The sequence below is a fragment of the Callorhinus ursinus genome, unplaced genomic scaffold, assembly GCF_003265705.2.
Source record: "Callorhinus ursinus isolate GAN/ISIS: 27379988/994484 unplaced genomic scaffold, GSC_fseal_2.0 scaffold14, whole genome shotgun sequence".
Taxonomy (NCBI): Eukaryota; Metazoa; Chordata; class Mammalia; order Carnivora; family Otariidae; genus Callorhinus; species Callorhinus ursinus.
Window position 1 is genome coordinate 25,806,900 of NW_027397076.1, and position 22,994 is coordinate 25,829,893.

The 22,994-nt window shown below is 37.0% G+C and overlaps 1 protein-coding gene across 1 annotated transcript in view; it reads right to left on the reverse strand.

The window, feature by feature from the left end:
• Nucleotides 1-22,994, reverse strand: part of ACSS3 (acyl-CoA synthetase short chain family member 3) — a 150,889-nt gene that overhangs the window by 91,324 nt on the left and 36,571 nt on the right. Inside the window, exons 3-5 of the mRNA XM_025881249.2 lie at nt 11,139-11,327; nt 6,661-6,795; nt 2,963-3,103 (exon numbers count right to left, since the gene is read on the reverse strand). Coding sequence (XP_025737034.1) covers nt 2,963-3,103; nt 6,661-6,795; nt 11,139-11,327 — 465 coding nt within the window. The remainder of the gene's footprint in view (nt 1-2,962; nt 3,104-6,660; nt 6,796-11,138; nt 11,328-22,994) is intronic.

Here is a 22,994-nt window from a genome sequence, read left to right on the forward strand (position 1 = left end):
AATGTATAATTTCAATACAATTGAAATTCTAAAGTGCACTAAAGGGATGAAGGAAGTAGTTCTGAGGGACCTGAGAGATGACTACTTTTTCTTGCCCTTCTGCATGCCCTACTGTGCAAAATCTCCTCACTCCCATGCTTAAACACCAGAGTTCTACACTGATGACCCACAAAAGTCTATCACTCAACCCAGATGCACTTCTTGGACCCAGACCTTCACCTCCAACTTCTGGCTAGGCACCTCCACGTGAATGTCCCAAAGATGCATCATACTCAAGGTGTCCCCAAACTCGCAGTTTCCCCTGCCCTAAACCACCTCCTATGTTTAGTAAAAATATTCAAAACCCACTGAGAACACAGTGTCAAATTTTGGACCCTTCCTCTGCCTCACTCCTATCTTTTGAACAAAATCTGGTTTCTTTTAATTAAGTGTGCTATCCTAAGTAGAGTCCTAAAAGCCTGAAAACAAATCTCCTTGCCTCCATTGTGCGTACCTATCTTCCCAAGAAAATGTTGCAAGGGTTTGTTTACCTTCCTTCACGTTCTTCTCTCCCTCTTAAGTAGCATTAGTGTCCTCCATTCCTTATATACAGAATATGACCTAAACTCCTTGGCTAAATTTTAAGAGTCTGGCCCCTGCCTATCTATCTAGTCATTTCTCCTCCTCACTTGTACCAGATGCACTAGCCATCCTGGAAACTTTCTTCGCTTATGCTAACCCTTTCTGCCTACACTGCTCTGTTCTCGGTGATGCCACTCCATGAAGATGTTTTATCCATCCTTCAAATGTCATCTTATAAGAGCTTTCTTTGACCACTCTCTGATGGAATACTCTCCCGCTCTTCCCACCACTGAGTTCCATTACCATGCTTTATTTTTCTTCATAACACTTTTCACATATTCCATAGTTCTTTGTTTCATGCCTGGGCCCTGGCTATAGAGTACAAACTTCTAAAAAGACAGCCAGACACATATTTGGGTGCTCAGTCATATTTGTTGAATTTACTGACTGTAATCCTTCAGATACTATTCAATCTCATCTTTTCCCTGAGAGAGAAAGAAACAGTGTTGTCCTTTTAGAGCAAGGATCACAGTCTACCTTGCACCATCTGCGTTCATGTATATTTCAAACCACTAGACTGAAGGGACTGTGGTTCACTCATATCTTCTAGTACAGAATGAACACGCAATACACGTATATTGAATGGAGCTGAATTCAACATAGAGATCTATAATGGGAAATAGATTATCTTTAGGATGGCACATTAGGAGGAAAATAAGAATGACTGAATCTTCAAACGATCTTCGGTTTGGGCATCTAGGACTCCAGAAGAGAAGTTCTTGACCCAGACACAACCTGAAAAAGCTAGGATCCTTCTGTATTTGGAATCATGAACCACCACTTTTCAAATTTGACACTGTATACGTTACTGTCATTTCTCCCACATTGGCTGAATCAGTTTTGAGTTGCTGACAAACTCTTCTTCTGTTCCTGCCATAAAGATCCCCATCCAGGCCATGGTGAAGTTCAGGGTAATTTAAACTCTTGAAGTGGCAGAAATGTTCTTGTAAGAATCCTTCAGGCTTACAGGAGCTAAAGTGATTTTTGGAGGGTTCTTTTTTATTTGGTTAGGTTATACTATGTTTTCAGGGTCAGGGGTTTCCTCTCATGTTGATACTTTCCTATAGGATTATAACTTTCTGAATCCCCTTTTATTTTACAGCCAAACATTCAATTAGACTCTAGGTGGCTGGTGCATAATGCAGAATTGCAAAAGGTGGAGGGTTAAGGTTTGGGTTCAGAAGATCATTTGGACTGCTTGAACAAGGCACAGTCAACACCATGAAGGAATATTTTTCAGATGACCAGAGTTGTTACAGAAATCAAAAGAGTTTGATTCTATAATGACACAAATATATTTATGTATATGCATTTACTTATTTATTTATGCACTCAACAAAAATTTATTAAGTACCCAACTACATACAAGATACAAAGGTAGACTAAAATGTAATAAAACATGGTCTCTGTCCTCAGAGAGAATATATTCCCTACCAAATGTTTCCTTTTTTGACGGGCAAGTGAGTTTTCTATGGAACATCTTAATTTTTCTTTTTAAAAACTAATCAATGGAACCACTATTTTAAGAATATTAACAAATTATATTCTCAGAACTCTGATGCTACAGAAATCGAATATTAATAAAGAGGCCACTGCTCTCCAGGATGCAAGTGATCATGAAAGTCCCTTCTCCCACTAAAATTTTATGATTCAATGACTATTGAACTCCTTAATAAAAATGAATAGGAAGATGACATGGCAAGCCTTTATGAAGTTGTATGAAGAAACAGTATTAATTGGAGATACAGGCAAAAGTGATTTTATTTGTTATCTGACACCTTCAAAAATATTGATACTTCTAACTTTGTTTTGTGAAAACATCTTTCATGTAAGCGGATTTAAAAATCCTCGAGTATCTTCAGTGCTGCAAACCGCATAGTTCAATACTCTGGATAAATTGCCTGTTGTTCAAACTGTCTAGGTCAATTCTCAAACTTGCATTTATAACAAAGAATTAAATTCCCTTAGATCAAAAATCAATTCCATACTCTACAAAAGTTATACCTCAATTTAGAAAATAAAAATATTTCATTTAAAACACAGTTTTATAAAATTGTATTAAACCAACTGATGTTTGATCAAATATCCATTCATCTTAAGAGCTTACTAAAGCAATTGAAACTTGCTGATATATGGGAAGATTCTGGAAGAAATCGGGGCAAAGCATTTGACATTAAATGTAATTAATATTTTTCAAGATTTAAACACAACATTCCTTTAAGATATAAAGTACCCAAGTCTAATCCACTACGTATAATCTGCATTCTCAGTCAGTAATCAAATGTTCTCGGTGCGCAAGAATTCTGCTGCTACAGATACTTATCCCTCAGAGAGCAAATACCTTGGGCAGCCCCGTTGTTCCAGATGTGTAAAGAATATACAGCGGGTGCTCTGAAAGAACAGGAACACAGTCATGTGACTGTGCTTTGGCCATCTCTTCATGCCAATCGAGGTCACGACCTGGAGCCAAAGGAACTGCCTCCTACACAGGAAGTATACAAGAATATGCACTGACCAAAGGAGATTACAGTGGAACAATGGAGACGGACTAAATCTATATATATTAGTCTGAGCAGCTGACTGAAAGTCTAGGCCTAGACAGCACTAAATATCAGATTGATGACTACATATTTCAGGGTCATGAGTTAAAAATATTCCTAAAAAGTCCGACAGTTTAATGTTGGCTTCAACTTGAACTGACCAAAGAACATGTTCTATTCAAATCTAAGGATATCTTTAAGAAATCCAAAGTGATGCAGTCATGTTTTCATCAACAGTCAGAACTTAACTAACAGAGGTTCATGTTTTCCACAAACATATGTACACTATTAACTTTATAAACCAATTTCTATTTTTCTAACTTCTTTTCTTTTATTTTGGAACTAAAGTCTTCACAAGGAAATGTCAATTAACCTATTAAAATTTTTCTTTATACAAGGGCAATTTAGAACTAATACTGTGGCCGTCTTTCCAAATGAGAAAATATTAAATCATTTTCAGGGATGGGGGAGAAATCAATTTTTGCTTTTTCAAGAACAAAAATTCGTTTTGAAAATTAATGAACATAATTAATAATTAATATGGTAGAAATGTTTGTGTCCTTTTTTGTTCCTTGAGCCAGGCTCTGTGTTGTAAACTTCATGGTAACAGAGTCATGAGTTAGAGACAATTAAAAGAGATTAGACCTCTTTATTTAAAATACTGCCAACAAAACAAGCCAGATAGATAAAGAGTAAGGAAGTGGCTTATGGAAAAATTATTCTAATGGGGAGTCACAGCTATTTAAGCAGAATTAAGATTCAGTACATGCCTGATTATTTTCTGAAATGTTAACTAAGCTCCAGATGACACATCAGGAAGTTTATATTTGGTGAATTTATTAGTTTAGGCACAGGCAAGGCTACACATTCCTCAGTGAAAGTTAGTAAGATCCACCATCTAAAGAGAATATGTAACCATTCATTTCATCTAGGTGATCCCCCAGTGAAGCCCAGAGACTCTGAGGGATTTAGAAAAGCCAGGCCATTTCCATTTTTCAGGATACTGAATATATTAATCAGGGTTGTAAATATGGTCATATATTTAAATGAGTACATTTACAAAATAACACTTCAACCTAATATCACAAATAAAATGCCTTTGTGAATAAACACATTATAGATAACAATCAGAATTGAACTGCATAAAGGTGAAGTTTAAGGCCCAACTGGCTTCTCTGGCCTCACTCTGATAGACCCTGAATGTGCCAATGAGATAAATAAAAATAGTTAACTGTAACCAGATTGTATATTTCCAGTTGTTTTTATGAATCAGATAAACACAACTAATTTCAAATCACCAAGCCTTTGACATTACAATAACAGACCTATAAAAAAAATTATCACACTGCATAATGAAAAATGTCAATTGAATGATCACAAAATCGAATGAAATGAGGATTAAAAGAATGGTTATTCTTCAGGCTAAGAAAATCCTTTACAGATATATGTAAAGAAGACTTGGCAAAAGGAAGAGAGGGAAAAATCATCATTAGCTTTTACATATATACATTTACTTCTATAGACACGTCCTGTTATCATTCTTAAAAGGCCATATTGGCAGAGCACCAGAGTTGACTGATGTGATGTTCTTTTGATTCTGTCATTGCTTGCTTGAGGCTTCGGAATGGCAGCAAGGTTTTTACCTCCTTTGGCAAAAATGCAATCCTGGTTAATGAGACACACCACTGAGCCTCATAATTTGTGTCTCTAAACTGAAAGCAAAGCCAGTCCACCGGGCTTAATTACTAACTAAACAGCAGGCCTACCATAAAGGGCAAGAGACATCCAAAGCCCTCATCTAAAATAAAGATGAGTCAAAATAGAGGGCAGAGTCTCAAGAAAAAAGGAGAAAGAGAAAGTGAGCCATTTATGGGAAGGAGGGATGGAGGAGGGGATATCTACCTATAAAGAGGAAAGAGAAGAGATTTGCATTAGAAAAATCCGAATAGGAAACTTGCCTTTCCATTTCAAGTGTGTTTATAAAGTAAAAGAAATAGCATATATCTTGTTGATTAAAAGTCATTGAACCAAAGTTCAAATCTTGGTACCACTTATTAGCTGTGACTTTAGGCTATGAACCTCTCCATAACTCAGTTTCTTCATCTGTAAAATGGGGCCAGGAATAGCATCTATTTCATTGGTTTGTGAAAATTAAATAAGAAGTATATGAAAGTACTTAGCTTTGGGCTTAGTGTAAGTTCTATACAAATTCGTGAGTTTATGTATATGCAAATTCCACACACATACTCACAGAAACGCTTGTGTGTGTGTGTGTGTGTGTGTGTGTGTGTTCCCATCTTTCCTCCAACCTCCTCATACCCAAAGCCTCTTTTTTTTTAGTATATGTGCTGCCGAAGCGAGCACCCCAAAGCCTCTTTTATTGCTGGCTCTGTATTCCTTGACTTAACAGCAACAAGCCTTCTTAAAAATATGCTTGAGGGCATCTGGAAGAAACTCAAAATTCTTTGAGACAGTAAGAATATTAAAATCAATGAGTGCAGCAGTTCATGAACCACAGACTACTAAAACTTTACACAGAAATTTAATGTGGTAATGGGAATTGCTAGGTGGTAATCAAAATGACATAGTTTTAATGCTTTCTATTCTTATATCTTGTCATTTAAGCATTTTCTGCAGATAACCTCTCAAGAGTTCCATAAAATTACATGATTCTCTGCATTCTTATCATTTTTCTTCTGCAAAAAATTTTAATCTGCTAGGAACCCAAGTTGGTTCCACTATAAATAGCTGACACTTGCATGGATATAAAAATAAGGTGATCATTAGATCAAATTTACTACGAAAAGCACTGTAAGATGTATTCATTGTGGTCTTAGACGGTTTTTTCTTCCTTCATGGATCACAAAATAATTTATCTGTTTAGAATATTCATATTTTACTTTCCTGAACATAGTTTTATTTCCAGACTAAATGCTTTCTCGAAAATTTTAAAAGACAACTTTTTTATATACAAATTAATCATACCACTCCACAAGGCAGGAGAGCTGAGGGATCAAGAACGTGGTCAGAGGCGTGTGTTCAAATCATGGCCCTGATTCACTAGCTGGGCAAGTTATTTTACCTCTGTTATTGGCTTCCTCTTACATAACATAGGAATAATGCTGTTACCTAGCTCATAAGTTATCAGCAAGATTTTTTAAACTATTCATTAGTAGAGTATCAAACATCATATGGTAAACAGTGTTTGTTAGTATCATTGTGATTATTATAATTGAAATTAATACATGACACAACAGACTATGCATAGAATCCAATTCATTAACATTACATATTATATGTGTTTCAATCTTTTTGTTTTAAGCTATTTTTTTCATAAAGATGGAAAACATAATTCATACCTTTTTTTTTTGCAAAAATGGTGACATTCGGGAAGTCTATTTAATAGTTTATAAATCTAGTGTTTTTTTCACATGGTCAAAACTAGAATCATCCTTAGCACATCACCATCAGCAAGCACCAAATTCAACACTCATATTACCATATTTGGACGATTATAAATGAGCACGTTATCTGGTTTGTGTTGTCCCAGTCTCAGTGCTTCTTCTAGAAGGGGAATGTATTCTACTCTTCTTCCAGGTTCAATCCCAAATGATGCTGTAACAACCACCTTGGGCTACAACAGAAAAATCACAATAATTGAGAAAGTTGAGCAATACTAATTAGGTGAGCACAATATTTCAGGTGCAGATTGGCAATTTAACATTTCTAAAGAAGTGTAATAATTCCGTTCCCTATTGAGTAAATGACCTGAAAATAATAAACCCTTTGTAAATGTTGTAGACCTAACAACTTCCACAGAGATCTCACTTACCTGCTCCAAACTTCCTGTTCAGTGATGCTTTGGGCCAGTAAGTAGGAGCTGTTTAAAAAATATTTCCCAAAGAATTCATGAAGCCAGGTAGAATTGCCCTGAACAGGTGACATGCAATCCTAGAGGCCCCATATTTACCGAGGCCCCCATACTGGCTGGTTGGTGCTGAAGTTGTAGTGTTTCTTAGGTGGGCAGGGTCAGCCTGTTGCTAACAGGAAGGGTTACAACATTTTTTTACATCAGCATCTCTGCTTAAATGTGACCACAAAAAAAAGGGACCTGAATCTCTGATTTTTTTGTTTTATGATTCTTTTCTCATTCTAAATACATTCATTTTTGCCAAATACTCTATTTGTAATTTTGTTGTATTTTTCTTAAAAGGGCCCCCAAATGATTTACGTTTCAAGCCCCACGAAGCCTGAACCTGTCATTAAGTTACACTCGGCACTTTTCTTTACCTGATAACTTACTAGTCCTTCTCCAAGATATACTGTGGTGTAGCCCAAAGGTGTCCCTGGAGGGAGCTGAAGAAGTCAGGGTTAATCTCTGTTCTGGGCAGGCCCCAGATGTCCAACTATAGTCAAAATGTTCCTTCATTCCCACACTGAAAAGGAAGACCCCAAAGCCAAATTTGGATCCCATTTATCTCTGTGTCTTCTATGCCTGGTCCAATGCTCACCATACCATAAGCTCTCAATAAATGTTTCTGGAACTGAACCAAAATTGTCATTAATTTGCAGAAACAAACATGTCTTTATCCTTTTAAGTACACTGTTTCTTCACCAAGAAATCCAAAGCAAAGGAGGCAGATAATAAATTATTCAGGAGATAGATAATCAATCCAAGATAGTGCATCCATTCCTGAATTCTGATTTCTAGTTATAGTGCATCTCATCTAGGAAAGGTTTATATTATACCAAGTTATGCATATATCATACTGTCTGTTTTTTGAATATCATTTAATATTCATGGAGCTGAGACTCAGTGCAGTTACATAGCTTGCCCCAGGTTACAAGTGGTGGAATCAGAAAGAGCGCTAGTTCTGTCTGGTTACAGAACCTTTCTTTTCACCCTGTATCAAGCTGCCTTTTAAAAGAAAAAAAAAAGAAATAAAAGAAAAATGTCTTGTTTCATTTTATTATATTTTTGAAGACCTGACATTTGAACAGAGTTCACATTTTAACATCTGCAATACTCACAAAAATAATTCTAGACAACATTCCCTAAAATTAGAATTCAGAATAAATGAAAGTAAGTTCCATATCAAATTAAAAATATATATAGAATATATCAAAGCTTGAATAATTTAATAAATTCAAAATTAGTCTCTTTCCGTCAAAAAAAGAATCCCTTCTACATTTCTATTCAACAGCCTTTTATTGGGAGATTTTATTTGGTCCAGACTGACTTGTTAGGATACTGTACAATCTTCCCATCTTCATCTGTTAAAAATAAAGCTTTTTCTAGAGGCAATTTATTTGAAAATCATGACATCAAAATCACTCCTGATTTCAACTATTCATTTTATCCAAGTATCTCAGATATATATCTCTATTTCCTCACCTTTAAGTTGACCTGTTCAATGGTCATGCCCATAAGCATATACACTCATTGCCTAAACTCCTTAAGAAGGGTGTGTGTGTGTGTGTGTGTGTGTGTGTGTGTGTGTGTGTGTTGATGTGGGAAACAAAAGCAGAAGAAAAATTAATAAATTTCCTTACTACCTTACAGCCCATTGACAAGTCCTGGAAACAGAGTGACATTCCTCTAGGGACTCAGCTGCCTTGATGTTAGGGCAAAAGACAATCAGCCTGACCCCCAGGACCCTGTAAGTCTACTTTAACATATAAAAATTCCTTTGGAAACTTCCTTTATCTCTACCCCCCAAGATACATGTTGGCAATCATCCTCCAAGTATATGATCCACCACTATACACATCTGAAGAGTCTCATGACAGTTTTTCCTAAACATAACAAATGACCTTTTCCTAACAACAGCTAGCCCCTTCAGGATCCTGGAAACTTTGTTTCCAAAATACCTGGGAGGCTTATGCTATCCTTAACCCCCTCCCAACTTGAAAGCATATCACCGGTCACTCCTCATGACCCCAATGCAGCTCTTTCTGCCTACGGGTCCTGTCTCCGTTCTTTAATAAAACCACTTTTTGCACCGAAGACGGCTCAAGAATTCTTTCTTGGCCATTGGCTTCGAAACCAAATGTCTTTCCTACATCATGTGTGATGAATAAAAACTTAGCCAGTGATATAGTATACATTTTATAAATCCTCATTTTTATGTATCTCAATTTCCCCACATCATATAATTTCCTTAAAAAGGAAATAATACATATAATACATCTCATATTTTTATCCAAATGGTATTTAAGATTTCTATAGCTAAAACGCTGGAGTCTATAGCTTCCTCAAAGGAGACCCCAGCAGCCCACTGGTTTGCAGGTAAGTGACTATTTCCCCCCTAGATTTATCTTCATAAGCACTGACTCAACATGTTCGAAAAAGAGAGAAAATAATCTACCCAGTTAGTCCACAAACCAGCTTCTTAGTTCTACTAACTGATCTATTACCAGATGAAGTCAGATATGCAAACCCTCACTGTCTGCCTTGCACCCAGGGGACCCTCAATACCTATTAGCTCCCTTGTTAGGAAGGTCTCATCTCGGGTTTGTGAGACTCTGAAGGTCAACCATCTGTTAGTCCCATCACTACCTTCCTTCCTTAATCTTCCTGCTGCTATTACTCTGTTGCACATCGCCCATTACTTCACAGACAGACCACCCGCCAATGGGTCTTATTCCAGGCTCTCGCCTCCCTCCCACTCACTATCTCATATTGCAAGACCTGCCTCCTGTTAGCATTGCTTAAAACAAGACACCCACCTGCTCAAAAACTTTCGAGTCAAGGTCTACAGGACTCAGTTCAGACAAAACTGCCTTTGTAAGCTCACCACCTCTCCCTCTTCAGCCATCTCTGTCTCTTCCCCGTCCTCCCAATGAATTTTACCCTTTCCTGTCTCAGGCCAGACTCATAGTCTTCTTCTCTCCTTTTGGATCCCACAACATCATTCTCTTCAACTGGCTGAATCTTAGGGAAGATCTAACTCAAATCTCAACTCCAGGAAGTCTGCTTCAGCCACTCCAACTAAAAAAAGTCCTTCCTTCTTCTAACTCAGGGGTCTGTGAACAATGGGTGAGGACCACACCCCACCCACAGCATGTTTCCGTCGAGTTTTCTTGGGATGCTGTCATGTCCTCTGCTTACATAGTGTGTAGTGCTCGCTTCGGCAGCACATATACAGAGTGTGTAAAGTTGCTTGAGTGCTCTAACAGCACAGCTGAGGAGCTGCTGTAGCCACCTGTAACCCACAGTGCCTAAAATAGTCACTGTCTGGTAACTTACCAGAAAAAAGTTGGCTGATTCCTACTCTAAATTCATAAGGAAATGATAGCTAACCTTTTTTTTTAATAAGTACTAAATACCAGGCACTGTGTTAAATGCTTTCAAGTCAATATCTCAATGATTATTTCACAACAGCCTTATCAAGTCTGTTATTCTAGTACTCCCATTTAAACGTGTAATCCACCCCTCCCTGACACCCCTTCTTCACCACTGCACTTATACCAACATTCCTGGAAGTATGTACGTTATAAAGCTACTATGTGTTCCATCCATCTGGGAAGGATCACTCATTATCCAGTTCTCAGGATAGTACTTGGTATATAGTAGGAAGTTAATAAGTATGTTAATGAATAAATTGGTTATTAGTTATTTTCCTTGTATGTCTTATATGCCCCCAATATGTGGCAAGCTAACTTGAAAGGTATGCATCTAATCTTATATTTTACATTCCTCACAGCACCTGGCAAGATGTTTTTCACATAAGATTGACCCCAAAGTAAATTTTTGGGTTATATATAATATATATTATTATATATTATATAATATGTTATATATATTATATATTGTATATATATAATATATATATTATATGGCATATATATATATGTGCCAAAGAAAACACAACATTTAAGTATCTCATTTGAAAGGAGAATCTCATAAGTACAGATCACTCTTGGATGATTCTTTCACAGACAAATATGATTGTTTTCTCCAAATAAAGCACTTACCTTTGCATGATCAATACGACTGCTTAGTTCTTTGGATGCAAATCCCCCAAATATGAGACTGTGGATGGCTCCTATCCTTGCACATGCCAACATGGTATACATCGCTTGCGGGATCATGGGCATGTAGATAACCACGGTGTCACCTTTCTTGACACCATGCTTGACCAAAACACCTGCCAGCTTAGAGACCTATAACAAAATCATTACATCAGCCAAGTGTTTTCTGTGTTACTTCACCAAACTTCTAAGACAGTAACACAAGAAGATGGTCATCGTCTTGGTAGTGGCTTAAAGAAACCTGAGTAACACGTATTTGATGATGATGTAAGCTTAGACCGTAGCAGTAATAAAAGACACCTGTCTTAGAGTAATTGACTATAAACCAACTTACTATTATTATGCCATATGAACTCTGTGGCTTAAATTTGCTTAATTATCCATTCAACAACATATTTACCAAGCAACTATGATGGACCAGACATTGTGTTTCAAGTCAGGAACACAAACAATGAAAAACAAAGACACAGATATGTCCCTGTGGAGCTTTAATTCTAAAGGGGAAATTTGTCCAGTGAACAGAAAAGTAACATAATGGCAAATATGGATATATGTTGGCTTAACTGTTGAAAGAGACAAGTATGTGTCAGGAAAGAAAGCATTATCATACACTTATAAGGTCAATCAGACAGATTGTGTTATTATCATTCCTATTTTAAATATACGGTAACTGAGACTCAAATATAACAAATAGCTAACCTGGGACCAGATAATGTAGCCAGGATACCATCACAAGTCTTTCAACCTCCTATTCTTTGTCTTTTCTGCTGCCTGAAGCCAATTACTTTTTTCTTTATAGTTTTTTTATACTAATTATCTATACAAAGTGACCACCCTCTATATTGAGATAAAACATACAAACTTCTTTCTACTTTTGACACATGTTTTGGGGACCAAAACAGACTGTGTAAAATATACCCAGATCTAAGTGAATACAAAGTTCAACATTCTTTCATTTAAAAAATGTATACGGAGCACCTGTATACGGCAGACACTCTTTTCTGATACATCTGTAAACAAAACAAGACCAAGATCTCTATCCTCAGAGGACTTAGGTTTTAGCAGAGTAAATACTTAAAACAAACGTAAGTCAATTATGTACTACGTTAAAAGGTAGTCAGTACTGTGGGCGGAGGGGGAGTAGAACAAAGTAGAGGGGTTGAGAATGAGGGGGATAGGATTCTCAATGGGACAGTGAGTGCAGACCTCACTAAGAAAGTGGCATTTCAGCAAGGACAGGTACATGTTGAGAATAAGTGGATATCCACAGGTATGCTCTTTCAGGCAGAGAGAACACCAGTACAAAGGTGTGAGGGGGATCATCTGTGACGCGATGGAGTAACAGCAAGGAGACCAGGGAGCTGGAACAGAAAGAACAAGGGAGAAAGTGGTGATAGATCAGGTCAGAGAGCGAAAGAAAGGGCCCAGAAGAGCCCAATGGGCAATGGGAAGGACTATGGCTTGCCCTTCGATGTGGCTGTTCAAGATAATGAACAGAGGAGGCCCGAGACAAGGAATTGGGCCACAGGGCTCTTCACAGATCCTTTCATTTCATTCTGCTTCTCCTACTTTTTCAGCAAGTTCTAAGGACTTGGAATCCTGATCATTCTTCCTTTTTCTCTTTATTCACTTCTTCTGTACAGATGGGGAAAGATGTGGTCAAAGTTAAGGGCTCTGGTGAAAGATAGAAAGTAACAAACAACTCTCTTAGTGTTTTGCTCTCCCCTAACTACGCGCTATAATTTAGTGCTATTTTTTAAGAACTCAAAGCTGCCCAGCAGAAAGTTATGAGAAAGATATACCAAAGTAATATAAATCATCAATTTAAATTCTATTTGGAGCTCAGAACCAAGAAAAACACTGGAAAATTATATCCAAACCCTCAGGGTGCCATCCCCATAGAAAGGGGCCACGCTCTGTGGTCACATTACTGGGTATCCCATTTAAGGTACAGCGCTAGGAGAGACCAATGAGAAGAGTTTGTCCTATTTACAGCTATAATTTCAGCATCTTGAATAGTGTCTATTGTTGAGTACAAATGATCTTCATCCAAGACCCAACCTAGCAGTGATTCAGTAACTTTATATTCCAGTCTCACTTCACAATGTTGCTGGAAGATGCCTAACATCTGAAAGAAATTTTTCTGTCCTCTGAAAGAAATGTTATTGATGAATTCAAAAACTTTTTTGGGAAAAAAAAATCTCAAAATGACCAAATGTGATGCCAAGATGTATTTAAGTTGGAGTCACGTCACATCTTTAAAAAAAAAGAGCCAACATGTTAAAATTAGGAGCCTTCATATACAAATCCAGATTTCCAGGTTCTCCTGAAAAATTGTAAAGTCTAGCAACACTGGGCCTCTGTTTTTGAATGACAGCAATCAATTAAACCTGATATCAGCGACTAGGTTGAACTCACCATTCCCTGGAGCCATTAATCACAGAGCATAGTTTTTTCTTTCCATCCTGAGTTTAAAATATATTCTTCTACATCTTGTTTATTTTGTGTTATATACTTACATCATAGTTCTATAACCATAAAGGGTGTGATATATACTGATAATGAATTTTTTCCCCACCCGTTTCTCCTATTTATATTATCTGCTTGGCTCAGGCATCTGAATTGTGAACCACTTCCCTGAAGACAATTAGTAAATTAGGCCGCACCAGGTCCGTATAACCACTAGATGGCGTCCATTTGGCCTTGTTAACCTTGCTTTTTGCAGCCACTCAAAGTTTTGGAATACTGTGCTAACCACATCAGAGTTGCCATAGAGAAAAAAGTTTTACATAATCAATAGAGAAAATTTCTTTTTCAGTAGTGTCCAGGGCTAAATGTCATTCCAGTTAAATTTTACATTGTAAATTGTATACATATATAAAATTATATACATATATATGTATCTATATACATACATATATATACATATGTATGTATATATATGAATGAAGTTGAATGGGAAAACATTTCTGGTGAGACTTCTAATAGGCATATAAAAAACAAAATATTAGCTCAAGCAAGAAAAATAAGTGGATATTGGTTTAATATGAAAATATGTGGTGATACTTCATTACAAAACATTTCTTACTAACATTAAATCTAGAAATAGTCAGTACGGGAGTCCTAAACAGAATACTTAAGTCTTGTTTCAGACACAAATAAAATCATTTTGAAAATAAGTGTAAGCAACAGCAAACCAGAAGAGGAAAAATCTAGAAATCCCAGTCATCTGAGAGTCCATAATCACTCCAAGAAAGTGTTATGAAACTTCAGTACAAAGGGCAATTTGTTTATTGCTATTTCACGGCTCATCTTGTTTTTACTGACTTTCAGATGGAAAAATTATCAAAGAGAAGGAAATTGGATATTATTTTTATTCAGTGTTAATATTCTTCTTATCCTACCATAGATATCTGAATGTAACTTTACACTTTCTATTGCTATCCAAAGAGAAAATAGTTAATATATATCTTGTATAATCTATAACTTCTCAATGAAAGGAAAAGTTACATCATATGTCTTCACCCAATCCATATTCATTTTTGCACCTTCTAAATATTGTGTTTTAATTTATCAACAATTTAATCATTTTCTATCACTCACACACCACTAAATTGGTTTTCCGTCTAATGTCAAGGGCAGTACACATGCTATGAAATCATGGTCAGGCCATGCCTCTCTGCTAGCAGGAGGATAACTGAGCTGTGAAGGAAGCCCGAAAAAACAAAATGAATGTACATATTAATTTAGATACAACACTATTTGCTTCTTCCCACTAGAGACTTTCAATTAATCATTATTTTGATTAATAGCTAATTTAAAGCCGCTCAAATGTATAAGTATCCTGTCACTAATTCAACTTACACAATATCTGCTATGTATACTATCCTGAAGTCAAGTTTGCAGAGGCAAAATAGGAAGACATAGTCCTTAAAGCAAAGAAATGAAGAGTCCAGGGAAAAAGAACATAAATAAATAGTAATGACAAAGAAACTGTAACGGCAGATATTTATGTTATGTGAAATGGTATACACATAGATTTGGTTTAAATATAACAAATGTGCTTATTTTTGATATAAGTAAAAACTTTAAATTTTAAAATTATAAAATGAAAACATATTAGTATAAATAAAAAAGAATTTAATAAATTTGGTATGTAATCATTCTGCAAAATCTTCATTCAAAAGCAGTCTGTGGGTTAGTATAATTTCATGATCAAATGTCCATGACACAAATATAAACATTAGGTGAAACTGACCAAAGACTATGTTCTGTAGAGTAAATTAGCACTTGCTTCACAAACAGCAAGTGTTTCTATCTAAAGAAAATCATGTTTGTATGAGAAAGATAGTGTTGGTGTCCAAATTATAGTAAAAAGATAATAATTATAGGCAATTTCAGGGCCATTTCCAAGAAAATTATATGAAAGAGAAGACAAGAGGAAGCATATTCCAAGCTGCAATGATGTCTCACTGCACACCCTGGTCTAATCAATCACAGAAAATATAACTCATGTAAAAACCAATTATAATATCTGAGGAAGCAATCTTCTTTTCCTAAAATTCTACTTGAAAAATATTCAGAAACCTTCCCATGGCGTTCTATATAAAAACACCTCAAAAGATGGGGAGTAAGCAGGGGATTTACAGGTGGATGCTCTATAAAGTTTGAATCCGACTTTTCTAAAACCCAGTAAGTATAAAACCCAGGAAGTACAGCCGGCATTCCCAGATAAAGACACAAATGGGGAATAGCTTCCACAAGGCACAAAGCAATGGTGTCCTTTAACTGTCCCCATGCAAGCAAATGTTGCTATCGTTAGGGAGATTTAAACATGATGTCTATTCATTTCTCCCCTGGACCATTTGTCATCTCTTGGTTTCCAATCTTGCCCACTATAGTTTCTTCTTCAGAGAATCCAAAGTGATGGGGCTTCCTAGCATACTTTGAATAAAATATAGTCTTGGGGTGCCCAGGTGGCTCAATTGGTAAGGGTCTGCCTTCAGCTCAGGTCAGGATCTCGGGGTCCTGGGATCGAGCCCCACGTCGGACTCCCTGCTCAGTGAGGAGTCTGCTTCTCCCTCTCCCTCCCCACCGTTCATGCTATCTCTTGCTCTCTCTCTCTCTCAAATAAATAAATAAATATATTTTTAAGAAAATATATAGTCTTTACAATGGCACACAAGGTCCTACAGGATCTGACTCGTGGATACTCCCCAACCTCACCTTCTTCCACTTTCTTCTCATTGCTGGCCTCCTGGTGCCCCTTGATGACCCAACTATGTTCTTGTTCCAGGGCCTCTGCTGATCTGATTTTCACTCAAATGGGCACATGGTTCTCTCTCAGTCTCTATTTGGGTCTGTGTCACTGGGTCATCTCCTTGGTGACAAGCAGTTTTTTCTGACAAACGTTATCTAAAATGGCAGCCCAAGTCACTCTGTAGAGCCATATTTTTCTTCACTTATATTGTATAACTTTTCATTTATGTTGTATTATCTTCTTATTCAAAATGTATCATCTTCCTAACTAGAATGCAGTTTCCCTATAAGGAAAGATGATACCATTCACTACTATAGTCTGTGATGCCCACAGTAGTGCCAAATATATATCAGGTGTCCCAAAAGTATGCTTTAATAAATAAGTAAATTGGCTCCATCATCATTCTGGTCCAGAAAAATGAATTCAAAACAGATGGTCTATTGATGTTGTCGAGTTAACTTTCTAAAGGTCAGAGGTTAGCCACCCTGAAAATAAGACAAATCATCTACTAAGAACCTATCAATAAATGACAAAAATAAATTAATTAAGCAAATGTAAAAATTCACAGACCAGAATGTCAGGTTTCCAAGAAAGCCAAGTAAGGTAAATGTTTTAAGCAGAGATTTAGGTGAGGCAGGATATAAACCTTCACAGTCAGGCAATGCACTAAAACAAGATTCTCACTGCATGAAAAAATAAAAATTCCCTGTGGGGCCCCTGGGTGGCGCAGCTGATTAAGTGTCCAACTCTTGGTTTCCACTCAGGTGGTGATCTCAGGGTCCTGAGGTAGAGCCCCCTGTCGGGCTCTGCGTTCAGCACTGAGTCTGCTTCAGAGTCTCTCCCCCTCTTCTTCTGCTCTCTCTCTCTCTCTCTCTCTCTCTCTCTAAATTAAATAAAAATTTTGAAAATTTCTAAAAATTAAAAAGATGTAAAAAAATAAAAATAAATAAATAAAAAATAAAAATTCCCCAATGTAGAGCAGACAAGTGACATTTTTGGAAATAATTATTTCTCTCAGACAAAGATTAGATTTTTCTTTACTTTTTAATGAATGAGTAACTGTTCTTTTTCACGAATCCATTCAGTATATAATATGAGCTTATGCTATAAGGCCTGTATTAGACACAATGTTGGTAAAAAAACAAATACATAAATAAAATATTACCGTAATCCTCAAGGAATATTACTCTGGTCAAGAAATACACTAGTAAGTAGATACACTAATAAGTAATATAAAAAGCAAAAATAAACTCATGTACGGAGAAAGTGTCCTGGACTTCACATCATGGAGAAATAGTTTCTGGCACAGAAGGAAGCGAAAAGAAGTGAGTTTACACTTCAAACAATCTCAAAAAATCTGGCTGAGAAAATTCAAGGGCATTGGTTGTCTTACTGTCATTTTGAGTTGATGCCTAGACATTTTTATTTTGAATGCATGACTCTAAACATGGAAAAAAGTAAGCTAGGAAATATTAAAATGTCGCTTTCTCATTTAATTTATTCCTTCCTACAGCATCTATTAAATTGGTCTAATACTTATTTTCTTTAGATGGCGTATTCTCAGAATCTAATCTAACTTAAAATTTATTCAGTTGAGAAGTTATTCAAAACAGAGTTTTAGCTACAATTTTCGTAAAAATTTAAATCAGTAGTTGGTGCCTACTCATCTACAATTTCAAATGAAATACAAATGTGTCTGCTAAAACATATTTTACAACATGGCATTATACAAAATAGTTTACAAAAATAATAAGGCTTATGGAGAAATAAGGTTGAGCTAGGACTCAAAAATGAACATAGCTAGAGTTCTTTAACATTAGTAAAGTACTGCGACAGCATCATGTTCCATAGATCAGTTACAGGCTTAAACAGTGGGACTCATGCTTCCTGTTCTAAGATATTCTACTGGAGGGCATTTGCTTCCAAATTTCCTTGCAAAGAGGGACTGGCCAAAACAGCAGTGTAGATTATGTAGCAGTATCATTATTTTTAAAATGGGAGAGTATCTTCTTAGCTTTAGATTCTTAAAACCACTTAACTCATCAACACTGGCACAAAAAGATCTTCATTATTTCTTTTTCTTTTGAAAAGGTTTTCAGATATGGATAAGGTGTTCTCTTTAAATTGTGAGAAAATCTCTCCAGGACTTGCTAACAAGGTAACAATCCAACAGGAAAATGAATGGGCAAAAGGTTTGAATGGGCACTTTAGAAAAGTGGAACAAATGGCCAATAAACACAGGAAAAAGGAGCTCCATTTCTGTAGTCATTAGGGAAAAGCGAACTAAAACCACAATGCAATATCACCACACATTCACCGCAAAGGCCCAAATTGAAAAAGACTTGGAATTCTCGGGGCCCCTGGGTGGCTCAGTCGATTAAGCGTCTGCCTTCAGCTCAGGTCATGATCCCAGGGTCCTGGGACTGAGTCCCACATCCAGCTCCCTGCTCAGTGGGAGCCTGCTTCTCCCTCTACCTCTGCCACACCCCCTGCTCGTACTCTTTCACTCTCTGTGATAAATAAATAAAATCTTTAAAAAAATTTTTAAAAAAACCTTGAGATTCTCAATACCAACTGTTGACAACTGACATTCTCATACACTGCAAGTGGGAATTAAATTGGTACAACCGGTTTGGAAAACCATTAAACGAAAGAATCTCATACACAAAGAGTTGAATAAAAAAGCCAGTTAGTACATTCTATTATTCAATTTATACAAAGTTCAAAAGCTAGTAAATGTCATCATGGATGGTATGTAGATGTCTGAATAATAATCCCATAAAGGCTGAATAAGAAATGACTAAAACGAAGCAATAATACATGCTTCTAGGGGCTGGGGATATTCTGTCTCCTGAACTGGTTACGTGGGTGTGTTCTGTTTGTGAAAAACCTAACAAGCTTTTATACTTATGCTCTGTGTACTAATCTGAATGTATATGACATTTCATCCTAAGTTTAAAAAATGGCATGCTAGGAAAAAAAACCTACATAAAGCACTATAAATTCAATCTCATACCAGCATCATTCACCTACTCACCGAGCATGGAGAAGGTAATTCACCTTACAGAGATATACCTTTTAGCAGAGCTGACTGCAGTACAACTGAAGTTTTTATTGCTTATTTAAGAACTTTGAAGAAAGTAAACTAAGCATATGCACTGTTGTAACCCTTCCCCTCAACAACCATTGGCAGGACTGAATTTCTGCATGTTCTGGTTTTTGTGTTTTAGGTTCTTGCTTAAGGAAATGCTGGTGATGTGACAGACAAAGAACTATCAGATTATCTCACCCTGACATATTTCTGAGAAGATGGAATTCATATTTTGAAAAGAGCATCCTGAAGGTCAGAATTGGAGGGAAGACTTCTCATGGGACATGGCCCTTGACTTCAGAGTAATTTTCTCCTCCAAATTATTCAACCTTCCTAATTACAATCACCAGCATAATTATATCTCAAAGAATTACCTTCAGTAGAGATAATAGACACTTTCAGTTTGAACTAAATCAGGAAAATTTAGCACACACGGTGTTTCATCAATTTTCCCTGTATATATATACTCGTGAAAATTTCTCAAATGCCTTTTAGTGGTCACATTTTTATTTAGCAAATAAACAAATAAAAATTCACAACTGGGGGCAACTGGGTGGCTCAGTCGGTTAAGCTTCTGCCTTTAGCTCAGGTCATGATCTCAGGGTCCTGGGATCAAACCCCACGTTGGGCTCCCTGCTCAGAGGAGAGCTTGCTTCTCCCTCTACCCCCTGCTCATGCTCTCTCTTGTGCTATCACTCTCTCTCTCAAATAAATAAATAAAATCTTTAAAAAAATAAAAATAAAATACATTTAAAATTTTTTAAAAATCACAATTGTTTGAATACCAAAAAAGAGCAAACTTACCACACACAAATGGAGGTAAACTCAAAATGAAATTATAGAGAAAATAAATTCAAAGTAGGAATTTCTAAAAATGATGAATACTGTATATAACATATGCATCCAAATACAAACATAAACTCACACACACCCCTTTATTTCACTGAGCTTTGATAGAACCACTAACTTGAAAAGAGCTACCAAGAGGAGAACACAATAAACACATCCATTTCTGCTGCAATGCAGATATGGGTTGTGAGTGGGGAAAATTCATGGAGGAAATATTCATCTTGAACTTCCAAGCCCAATGTAAATAAGCTACAGTTCTTCACAGGTAGTAAGAGGTCAGAATTTACTTAGAAAGAAGCTCGTGTTATATTACCAATAAAATTCAAAGATAAGAAGTTCCCACAATAAAGGAAGCTAGAGTCATTTAGAAATTTCAAATCGTATTTCCTTCATTCATTCCTTCATCATTCAACACATGTTCACTACGCACCAGTCCCCACTCTGAACAGAACAAAAGCCTCTTCCCTCAAGGAAAGTACATTCTGGAAGAGGAAACACCACAAAAGAAGAGAGCTAAGTAAAAGAAAAACAGTGGTACTGAGTAAAAATGGCAAAATTAAAAAGAAAGCAGAAAAGGGAGGTCCAAAGTCGTGTGGACATGGGAACATTTGTATTTAATATGGCCAGGGAAAATCTCATCCAGCTACCATGGAAAATAATATCCAGGTACCATGAACCATAGATATCTGGAAGAAACACTATCTCAAGCAGAAGGTAGGTAAGTACAAAACTCCAAGTCAGGAATGGAGCAAGGTGAAAGTTAACTGCAGGAGGCAGCGGGGTCGGGGTGTGCAGTGTAGTGGGGCTGGGGTATACAGTGTAGTGGGGTTGGGATGTGCAGTGCAGTGGGGCTGGGATGTGCAGTGCAGTGGGGCTAGGGTGTGTGGTGGAGTTGGGGTGTGCAGTGCAGTGGGGCTGGGGTGTGCAGTGCAGTGAGGCTGGGGTGTGCAGTGCAGTAAGGCTGGAGTGTGCAGGGCAGTGGGGTTGGGGTGTGTAGTGCAGGGGGTAGGGGTGTGCAATGCAGTGGGGCTGGGATGTGCAATGCACTGAGGCTGGGGTGTGCAGTGTAGTACAGTGGGATTGGGGAGTAAGTCACAGGAGCTGATCATGCAGAACCACAGGTCACAGGGAGGAGTGGCTTTTGTTTTTTTCTTTCCATGCTCTCAGGATAAAGTACAAATCTGTAGTGTGGCACTCAGAGTTCTGAGAGTCTGGTTCACTGGAGCCCTATCTCGCTAATCACTCGTGCTTGTACTTTATGCCAAAGCCACCGGGGAGGCACTGGATTCTCCCTTCCCTGCATATCTCTGTATGAGCTATTCCTTGTGTCTGCAGGACCCTCCTTCCCACGATTTCCCTTCCCACTTCTGGCATTTTGGGCTAATTTTAGGCACTGACTCTTCCAGAAAGCCTTTCCATGCTGTATTAACAGTTGGCTGAGCTGCATGCCTTCCCATGTGTTTCTACAGAACATAATACTACCCTCTAACATAACCTTTATTACAGTTACGCAGGGTCTTAGCTCTCTAAAATAGGGAATGGGCACATTTGCCTTATATCCCTTGTTCCCAACAGGGTTTGGCATATAAAACAAACATTTGTTGAGTGAATGAACAATGGACCTTGAACCTGGCTCAAATCTCTCTCCAAAAAATCTTAATAAAGCGTTGTTTAAATTATCAGATCTACATAAAAGGTGACAGTTTTGGAAAAGCTCTACTTCTGAATCATTCTGTAAAATCTTCAGATCCTTCATGTCACTGAAACAATTTAGCCTAAAATGTGTCTGTCTCCTAATTAAATAAGAAATGCTAACTAACTTAATCAAGTTTTACTTAGTCAAAAACTCCCAGTTGAAATGAGACAGGGGAGATTAAAACAAGTACAAAGCCACTTCTCTTTGTTTGTTCTCAGTGGCATTACCGTTAAAGCTTTCTTTCTCTGTCTTCTCTACTTAATAAAATAAAGGCCACAGGGAACCGGGAGCAGGTAATCAAAGCAGAGCACAATGCCTCCGTTTTTCCTAACACTTCTTCCTTTAGTACTTTAGAGAAGAAAAGCCTGGGGAATCAGAAGCTGTCAGCAGGTGAGAGAAACAGGACTTTTAAGTACTTTGATGTCAGGCTAAACTGAAACCAATGAACCAGTACAAACCTCAAAAGGGTCTAAGAGTCTAGACTCAATATTAGAAAATAGAGATGAGTTAGCAGAAATGTTTCTAAGCAAAATGTGTATGTGTTTACCATATATACTTATGCAATTGATTTACAAAAAGCAGCAAATTATTTAACTCTCCTTAGTTTATGTTTCTCTAAAGCTTTCTCTTTGGCTCTGAGGGTTATGTGTCAAATTCAATATTGGTATAGATAATATTCGGAAATATATAAGTAAGCGTCCTAATCTGTATTCTAATTAAGATTCACCTGTGTCTTAGGCCTTAATAAAATGAAGCTGTGACAATATGCCCAAATCAGAGGAGTAAAGTTTTTAATCATAGATAAACCCTCATCTAAAAGCCAAAAATGCAAACCTAAAATAAAACACAAGGTAGAGCAGGTTATCAGGAAATTTACATTATCTCTTATAATAAAACATGGCC